Genomic DNA, 10,086 nt, shown 5'->3' with positions numbered 1-10,086 from the left:
TTCATGATATGGAGCTCGACATAGCTGGACCCGAAGATGAGAGGACACTCGAAGAAGTACTGGGTGGAATCATCCTATGGGACAAGAACTACATCAAGCTTCCAGGCTCGGCCCCAAGGACAACACCGCCTCCGAGTCATCGCAGGTCACCTACACCTCCATCACCTCCAAGCCCTCCACATGACGTCGGCCAGCACAACACGAGTCCATCTCGATCATCGCCACCGGACTTGGGTCGTCCGTCTCCGCCGCCTCCCGCTCCAGATACTAAGCGGAAGCGTGCCAGCAAGAACGCTCCGCCGATGATTTCTAAGCGACGGAGCCCCCCAAAGCGCAAACTGTCGCCCCTCCCAAAGGTACCTCATGCTAATCTTCCTATCAGACCTTATGATCGTACCCCCGATGAAAACGCCAAGATAGCAAAGGAACATCATGATGCGCAGATGAAAAAGAAGGAACCCGAGCCCCGCCCGGAATACACCGAGAAGCAAATAGCATATGCAAAATACTTCACAACCCTTCCATCACAGTATGACTTACACCATAAGCCTGATGACTATACACGCACATTGCAGAAGGAAGTGAAAAAGAGCAGATCACGTGCAAGTGCAAGTGGGAGCAAATCAAGTTCAACTACAAGCAAAAAAAGATCAGACGTTCCTCAGCTTGGACAACAGGCCAAACAGTCGATCCCACCCCTCAGGGTGTTACCCAAGAATGTCCCCCCTCTGGTGCAGGGGCAAGATTTGGAATTAGCAAAGAAGTGGGCGAATGAATGGGGTATCCCGGTTGAAGACATTCTGGCTTCCCAAGACGACAGGTTACCCAAGGCTGTGGTAGCCCCTAAGCCACAGTTTGTCATGAGAGCGCCTTTGGTCAGCAAAGATGATCTTCCAAGAAATATGCGTTACTTGCATACATGGTACTTAAGTGAATCAAAGAATGGGAGAACGATGATCGTGGTGAGTGTCCCACGGGAGTACTACGGCCGCCCCAAAGAAATCCATGTCGACTTTGATGAACTCTTCCAGATGTACAATGCCGACGCCCTCGACAAATCGCTTATGAGTTGCTATTGTCTGTAAGTTTTTCAATTCGTTGTCTACATATAACTTGTTTAGTTATTTCAATTCATTGTCTATATATAACGTGTACTCTGTTATGCAGAATGAAGATTCTGGATTGTAAAAATAGGAACATCCTAAATATTGGGTTTATTGACCCAGATAAAATACATATAGCGACGCTAACTGATAAACCCAAGGAGACGGAGGAAAACCTTCTAAGGTTTCTAACAGATCAAAATTTCTGTGACCACATACTGTTTCCATACAACTTCAGGTGAGGGTCTTTACTCTGTTGTGTCCATTCACTTATAAGTTTAATTGATAAGTTACTGACACACACACACACACACACACACACACACATATATATATATATATATATATATATATATATATACATGTGCAACTTTCATTGGATTCTGTTGGACATTCAAATTGATAAGGGAAGAGTTGATGCCTTCGACCCATTATCGAGATCCTTGGAACAGTTCCGAAGCCTGCAGGACATGCTCCAAGGGTAATTTCAATCATTCTTGCGCTCTATCGATCTCTTTCGATGATTTTATGATATATCAATTAATGAAAAACTTAGCAAATCATTATCCTTGTCGGGCAGGGTTTGGAAGCGGTTTAAGTGCGTGACTCCCGGTATCGAGCCTGAGAAGCTGACCTTTAGAGCGGCTCAGGTAAGTAGTAGTATGATATACTTCTATTTTCAATACATTTATGATGCTAGATTATTATTTTGATTATATATATTCTATTCTCGTAAAGTGCGACCAGCAGCCACGAGGGACGCATCTATGCGGATACTATGTTTGCGAGGCCATTCGCACGTTTACCTCTGAGCACAAGGATCACAGATTCGACGTAAGCAATGAACATTCACACCTCTATTTTTACCCGTCATTCTTTGTTATCATGATTGATATTCATATTCATCTCCTCTTCTTATATAGTACACGGCCATGAGGGAGAAGTCCATACCAGAGCAACGCGCGATTGCTGTTGCAGAGGAGCTTGCGACCTTTCTGAGGAGGGAAGCTATAGATGACAAAGGACGATTTAGTGTAGCTAGGGGCCATTACTGATGTTGGTCCATGTAATCGGATAGACAGGCTCTAGTCCCGACAATTCAGATCTCCATATAATTGTATATATATGCTCGCTTGTAAGATAAGTTAATCTTATAAATATGCATAATTATTTCTATTTAGAATTATATGAAAACTAATTCCCGAACACCAAACGAGGCATCACGTTAATCTCCCGAACACCTAAACCCTAAAACCCAAAAATAAACAAAATCTGAAACTCTTTAGTCCCGGTCCGTGTAAAGACCCAGGACTAAAGGGCCTGCCCCTGAGGGCGCTCCGAGGCGCCCACGTGGAGCACCTTTGGTCCCGGCTTGGAACAGGGACACTAAATCGTTGTTGAACCGGGACTAAAGCCCCTTACGGGCCGGGACTATAGGCCCTGTCCCCACTAGTGGAACAGAATCATATTTGACAATGGCTTGCCCAATAATTAAGGAGCAATAAACGTATCTTCACGTAAAATATTTGATTGGAATCCGTATGCATGCATATATTGAAAATACAACAAAATGCTTTGGCTCAACGTGACAAAGAAAAACATGGCCCGGATCTATTCAACTGCCAACATATGGATGATTACCATTTACCAAGGTAGTATTAGGCACAAAGGAGATACTGATCAAGTGACTTAAAGTTGCAGGAAATAGTCTCAGACTAAACACAAGTAGGTCATTAATGGAATAAATATGATTATAGCTAGCAAACGATTTTCCAGCAGTTTCTTGACCACACGAATGGTATGCAATTAATGCCATCAGAAAAGCAACCTGGTCAATTTCATCTACTCCAAGGACAAGCGAGGATCAATACATATCTTAAGCTGCTGATATCACAAGGAGGTTACCGTAGTCAACCATCAACATGGTTTCTCATAGCAAAACAATTTACAGTTTCTGCCACCAAATTGTACAACATCGCAATATGCATCTCTCTCATTAGGATAAATAAATAAATAACAAACACACATATCATCTGCCAACAGTCTTTCGAAACATACATCACGTACAGGTACAGCCGTGTCTTCGTTGTTAGTGGCAACCTGCCTTTTTTGTGTGTGAATGTTGTTGGTGCTTGTTCGTGCAAGGAGTGATTGACTTCGTCAGCAATTTTCAGGTTTAGTCTGATTGTGGATCTTGGCATAATTGCACGCTCAAGCAATTAATTAATGGGTTGCTAACCTAGCATTTAGCTGTATTTTGTAAGGTGTTCTCCTTAGTGGGCACTCCTGCGAATCACAGGCTAAAGCCTCGACGGTCAGAGTTGGCATGCTTAGGTCATGGAAACAAGATCCATTGCAGATACATGTTAGCGTGCTATCCCCAATTTTCCAGTTTGAGGCTTCAACCACCCACCGTGTGAGTAGCCATTTCATATTTTGATCGACTTGACCATTTCATATTTAACCATTACAGGAACGAGCTTTAGCTGTGTGCCTGCAACCACCCTATTTTTTCAATGTTTTCTCGGACATCGGCATCTTTATTTTTGGTTGTTCAAAATAACCATATGAACCATCAATTGTTCTTTATCTACTAAGAATTATAATATGGAAAGGGCCAAAAGCATTCCACACTGGAAGTTTAGATTGCATGTTTTCTCAGATTACTGTTAATCCTATATGAATTAGTTATGGTTCTAGAGTAAATATTTCCAAAACATACAGATAGACAGACACATAGGATAGACCGCCATCAATTGGAGCTTGCACATAGACAAAAGGCAGGGAACAAACAACGCACCAAAGGCAGGGTGAAAAAAAAGTTCCAAAATTGACGACCCTGTTAAATTTTCCTTTATCAGCTGCACAGGAAGTTGAGTATATCCAAACAAAATCATGGAACCATCGGTCATCCAGGATAAATCAGTCAGGCAAGGACAATTCGACCAAATTGTCCTATTAAGAACAAACATTTCCAGGAGCAATACCTGCTAATTATCGCACTACACAGAAATAACCCAACCCGTGCAAGCAGTGCCATTAGAAGATTCCTCCTACACCAATTTCACTAACTAATTGTAGGAGCTTGTAAGCACAAATAGCACAATTTCATGCAAGTACAAGGGCAGGGTCTCATACCATGTTCGAGCAGGATGTCGACGATCTCGGCGTTGCCGCTGCTGGCCACTGAGTGAATCGGCGCCCACCCTTCCTCGTCCTTCCCGTTCACGATGCTCGCCAGGCGTCGCCCCCCGCAGCCACAAGCGCGGTGACGGCCTAAAACATCAAATAGGCCCCCAAAGCCAAAAGGGTCAAAACCATAAACCCGGAGGCCGAGCAGATTCGGGGGCTAACCGCGCGGGGAGGCGGCGGCGCTTGCCTTGGTGTGGCCGGAGGCGGCGGCGACGTGGAAGAGGGAGTGGTCGTCCTCGTTGCGGAGGGAGAGGGCAGCGGCGAGGTCGGCGGGGGAAAGGGAGGCGAAGACGCTGGCGGCCCCGGACTCCACGGCCACGAAGAGCTCCTTCTCCGACGGCTAATCTAGTGGCGTCCTCGATACGATCTGGTTCCAGCGAGAGGAGAGGTGGGGACAAATGACGGGCTGTGGGGAGAGTGAGGGGAGGGGGAATGAATTGGTATAGTGGGGGGAGGGTTAGCAATGGCGCACCATTTAGGGGTGCGCCATAAGTAAGGTGATAGCAATGGCGCACCTTCTAATGGTGCGCCATAAGTAAGGTGATAGCAATGTTGCACCTTCTCCTGGTGTGCCATTACTAACTTTTTATTTTATTTTTTTTGGATTTTTAGTTGCATGTAATAATTTCGCCGCCTATCTAGTATACTTTGTATTTAGTTCATCTATTTTCTTACTAAGAACTATGTACGACCAAGAACTATGTCCTTTGGGACATATTCTTCTATATATTTGTAGGTTTGGTCCACATTCAAATGTTGATCTACGTAGTAGCATCCTTTGTATGGATTTGGTTGGATCTTTGAGGACTACAACCATGCATGAGGACAAATAAAGGGTGGCTAATCACTATCCATGGACGTCTAAAGGGGAATATTTGGCAACCCTGGTTATAGATACTGTGACAACGTAGAGATAAGTACCATGTGAACTGGTTGTAGATAAGTATTCCCCTCCCTCGCATGATCTCACCTTTTCATTTTCTCAAAATGAATACATTTTCAACATCTGGAATGGTTGAACCAAAAGGTCATAGCCCATGAGCTTAATGTGTGCTCGATAACTCGGCTACTTAAGCTCGCAACTCGCTTCTTAATGAAAAGAGCCAATCACTCATTTCCATTTGTTTAGCCAACGGTTTACACCTAACCCATCCATAAAGCTCACGGAGAGAGACAATTACAAAAAATCATGTTATGAGATGATATCACATTGTGCAAAGATTTAGAATTAGATGACATGGTTGTAATCAAGTGACAGGAAATAACAGTCATCAAAGATTGAGCTTGCCACTGACACACACACACGCGGCCGACACGTCGTGATTCGATCTTAGCTATCATTCCACAATGATCTTCTTGCCCTTCTTTCTCGCGGTTGAATAATTTAGCCCCGGAACCCCTTGAATTCTTCTCTTGAACGGACGTCCTTTAGGTAGGGTGGTCCTGCTTCTTCTTTTGGTGTGTGCTACTTCATCGTCGTCGTCATCTTCCATCTTCGGGTCGCCGTACTTGTCGAAGTCTTGCTCATTAGCGACTCCATCCATTCCGATGATGTCCCTTTTGTCTCTCCTCACGACAACACGACTGGGCTTTGACAGGTTGGTAATGAAGAAGCATTGGTCCACTTGGCAAGCCAGTACCCATGGCTCATTTTTCTGGTGACGTTTGCGCCCGCGGTCTTGGATTTGGCTTCGTGTATAACCATGGTGGTGAAATACCGGTCTTCGTTTAGGACGCTCTTGTCCATCTGACACGGAACATCGGAACCTTCTCTCCAGAGTAGATCAGCTCCCAGATCTCCTCGATCCTTCCGTACTATCTATCCTTGTCGTTACCGGTGTAGAATTTCATCGTTACCCCGGAGTTCTGATAATCGCGCTTCATGTCCTTTTCCTCGGTGTAGAATGTGTAGCCGTTGATATCGTACGCCTCATAGGTCATCAGGTTGTGCTCGGCGCCCTGTGACAAGGCGAATATGAGTTTTTCTTCCGCGGAAGAATCCTCATGTAAAGGGTACGACAAAATCTTATCGTTGAACCAACGCGTGAAAGATGAGTTGTGCTCTTTGATTATATCTCCGTCCTCCCTCTCTTGGCCTCGGTCATTGTACGTCTTCTCAATAAAGGTTTTGTGCTCCACCACCCAAGGATTGACCATGTCTATGTGTTGTAGCGTGACTAGGTTTGCTCTTTCAAAGTCGGCGAGTCGACCCTTGAAGTCGACATGCATTTCACGGCGACCCTCGTGGTGACCCCATCCAGCGAGCCTGCCGAGGTGCCTATTGACGGGCAGTCCAACGGGGTTCTCGATGTCTAGATAATTCGTGCAGAAGGAGATGCACTCTTTGGTCAGAAAGCCCTGGGCTATGTTTCCATCTGGACGTGCCCTATTGCGAACGTATCCTTTGATGGCACCATTCATCCTTTCGAGCAGCATCATGCTGTGTAGGAACATCGGCCCGAGTAGGATGATATCCTCCACAATATGGACCAGCAGATGCAACATAACGTCGAAGAATGTGGGCGGGAAGTACATCTCAAGCTCGCATAGTATCACCACGATCTCTTCCTGTAGCCTTCTGAGTTGCCTCACGCCAACCGACTTCTGAGAGATGACGTCGAAAAAGTTGCATAGGCCAAATAGCATTTCACGGACGTGCGCGTCCATGATCCCACGGATTGCAACTGGAAGTATCTGCGTCATCAGCACGTGACAGTCGTGAGATTTCATCCCGCTGAACTTCTGCTTCGCTGAGTCTAGGTATCTGCTTATCTTCCCCGCGTAACTGTACGGAAGTTTTACTCCTACGAGGCAGGTGAAAAACTGCTCGATCTCCTTCTGACTTTGAGTGAAGCACGCGGGAGAGCAGTCATATTCGATCTTCTTGGCCTTTTGCCTTTGCGACGATTTTCCGTGTCCTTCGCCTAATCATCATCATCATCATCATTAGGGCGTTTTGCGTGAAGCTCCTCCCTGATGTCCATTGATTGCAAGTCTGCCCTTGCTTTCGGCCCACCTTTGGTCCTCTCTCGCATGTTGATCAGGGTACCAAGCAGACTCTCACACACGTTCTTCGTGATATGCATGACATCAAGGTTGTGAGGCACACGGAGGATCTTCCAGTACGGCAAGTCCCAGAAAACAGACCTCGTTTTCCATACCTTCAGCAGCGGCTCTGGTGCCTTTCGCTTCTTTCCTGGCGGTGGGCACTCTTTCCGATTTTTCAATAGCTCATCTATTTCCTCGCCGCTCCTCATACGTGGGGCTCTTCGGGGTACGGTTTCACCATCGAACAGATCCTTGCGTTTTCTCCATGCGTCATCGTAGCGAAGCCACCTTCGATGTCCCATGAACACGGTTTTCGAAGACCCGGGATCTCTATCTAGCTGGCGAAACGTTGTGTCATCCATGCACCTGACGCATGCGCAAAATCTGTGGACCACCAGCCCCGTGACATATCCGTAACCGAGATAGTCGTGCACCGTCGTGAGCAGTGCGGCTCTCATAGGGAAATATTGTTTCACTGCGGCGTCCCACGTATTGGCTGGCGTTTTCCACAGCGTGTCTAGCTCCTCTTTCAGTAGCACCAGATACAGATTGATGTCGTTCCCTGGTTGTTTCGGCCCTTCAATTAGCGTACTCATGTGAATGTACTTCCTCTTCATGCACATCCAGGGGGGAAGGTTGTACATCCACACAAAGACAGGCCAGGTGCTATGTGTGCTTCTCTGGCTGCCAAACGGATTGACTCCATCGGTGCTCGCGCCCAGCATGATGTTCCTTGGATCGTCCCCAAATTCTGGGTGTTCGAAGTTCAACGCTTGCCACTGGCTCGCATCCTTAGGGTGACTCAGCATCTTGTCTTTTTTATTTATCTCTGGATCATTTCCGTCATCTTCTCGCTTCTTCTTCTCCCTATCCGCGTGCCAACGCAGGAGCTCTGCTTGCTTAGGGTCCGTGAAATACCGCTGCAGACGAGGAGTGATCGGAAAGTACCACACCACTTTTCGAGGAGCTTTCTTCCTCTTCTTGTATCGAGTGACGCCACACACCGGACATATGGTAGACTCCGTGTGCTCGTCCCGATAAATGATGCAATCGTTCATGCACACATGGTATTTCACGTGCGGTAAATCCAGAGGACACACGATTTTCTTTGCCTCCTCGAAACTGGTCGGGCACTTGTTCCCCATGGGAAGACGTTCGTGACGGAATGACATGTTCTCGTCGAAGCATGTGTCGGTCATTTTGTGTTTTACCTTCATCTCCAGAGCCATGAGCGTTACTTTCAGGCAAGCATCCTCGGGCCTGCATCCTTCATACAATGGAGTAACCCGTCTATCTCCAGTTGATCCAGCTTTGCTTTCTCTCGGGCGGCAGCTCTTGCGTTACCCGTCTGCTTGAGAAGCAGCTCTTGAATATGAGGGTCCTGCACCCAGCCATCGATGGTCCATCGTCGTCTGCTCCGGCATCTTCATCTTCATGATCATGCCCTTCATCTTGATCTTCCTCATCATCATGTCCGGCATCTTCTACATGATGACTGTGTCCTGGATCTACTTCGTGATCATGTCCTGGAGATTCTTCGTCTTCTCGCCCGCCCTCACCACTATTGTCTTGCTACCCTTCCTTATTTCTTGCCCGGCCCCCATGGACGACTTCATAATCATCTTCATCACCTTGCACCGATAGCCATCCATGAAACCACGCACGAGCAGGTGATCCCGCACGTGTCTGAAATCTGGGTCCATAAGGCTTTTCAGCTTGCATCTTCGACAGGGACATCTTATCTCCGTCTCGTTCTTTTGAAGCATCTCGACCTTCGTGGAGCTCAAAAACCTATTCACGATACCTTCGGCCATCGTGCGGACCATGGTCGCCTGCGGGTAGAGCAAAACGATATTTTAGAACCAAAAAAAATTTGGCATGACTTCGCCTAAAAATAGGACCAAAAAGAATGCATAGTGCCAAATTCTCGCCGAAACGGAAATGAATCAACATTCCGGAAAAATATTGGCAACTATCGCATTTCAAATACCGGTACCTGCACACACAAACATATGAAACACCACAAACATACGTAGCTCTAGGCCATAAAAAGTGTGTACACGTTGGAGGGAGAAAAAGTAGATCTAGAACATAAAGAAAGCTTTCCCCTTACTTACCTATCAAAAAAAGGAAATTTAACCACTTAATTTGGGTGAATCTATGGTGCAAAGGAGGTGAGGAGGAGGAGGCAGCCGAGACCAACAAGGTTGGTAGAGATGGAGAGAATGAAGTGGGGGGAAGTGAGTGTGAAGTGGCTGTCAAACATATCTAGCTGCTCTCAGGTTAACAATGGAGCACCTCCAAATAATGCGCCATTAGTAACCAGGGTTACTAATGGCACACCTCATAAGAATGCACCATTACTAGTTTTGAAAAAAAATGGAAAAAATTCTGTTAGTAGTGGCACACCGTGGATGTGGTGCGCCATTACTAGTTAAAACTAGTAATGGCGCACTTTCCCCTAGTGCGCCACTTCTAAGTCTAGGAAGGGTGTGGGGCCAGGACAAAACTAGTAATGGCGCACCACACACCAGGTGCACCATTAGTAATATGGACAATAATGGCACACCTATATCTGGTGCGCCACTGCTATATAGTAGTGGCGCACATTAATGTCCATATTAGCTATAGCCCTTTTTCTAGTAGTGTGAATCCGGGGGCACTTCCCCGTCCCGACAAGATGCCGGCACAGGAGTTCTGGTCCCCCGAAACTTGTTGGCGATGCCGGCGGAGATCGGAATTG

General features: G+C 46.5%; 1 protein-coding gene across 1 annotated transcript; it reads right to left on the bottom strand.

Moving 5' to 3' along the window:
• Window positions 1-4,061: 4,061 nt before the first annotated feature.
• Window positions 4,062-8,947, bottom strand: LOC123404984 (protein phosphatase 1 regulatory subunit 16A-like). The gene is made up of 4 exons (XM_045098870.1): window positions 8,903-8,947; window positions 4,464-4,635; window positions 4,224-4,361; window positions 4,062-4,090 (listed from the first exon to the last, which is right to left on the bottom strand). The coding sequence occupies exons 1-4, from the start codon at window positions 8,945-8,947 to the stop codon at window positions 4,062-4,064; spliced, it is 384 nt and encodes a 127-aa protein (XP_044954805.1).
• Between the last annotated feature and the right edge of the window lie 1,139 nt (window positions 8,948-10,086).

Source organism: Hordeum vulgare, chromosome 6H (assembly GCF_904849725.1).
Source record: "Hordeum vulgare subsp. vulgare chromosome 6H, MorexV3_pseudomolecules_assembly, whole genome shotgun sequence".
NCBI classification, from domain to species: domain Eukaryota; kingdom Viridiplantae; phylum Streptophyta; class Magnoliopsida; order Poales; family Poaceae; genus Hordeum; species Hordeum vulgare.
Note: the sequence above shows the minus strand (reverse complement) of the source record. Positions and strands in the feature narration are given on the sequence as shown.

Bases quoted from the DNA above. Each gene is read 5' to 3' on its own strand.
- LOC123404984 (XM_045098870.1), bottom strand. From the start codon at position 8,947: ATGGGGGCCGGGCAAGAAATAAGGAAGGGTAGCAAGACAATAGTG. The intron at 4,636-8,902 runs GTGAGGGCGGGC...CCACTAGATTAG, and splicing joins AGGGTAGCAAGACAATAGTG to CCGTCGGAGAAGGAGCTCTT. The intron at 4,362-4,463 runs CGCGCGGTTAGC...ACCGCGCTTGTG, and splicing joins GGCAAGCGCCGCCGCCTCCC to GCTGCGGGGGGCGACGCCTG.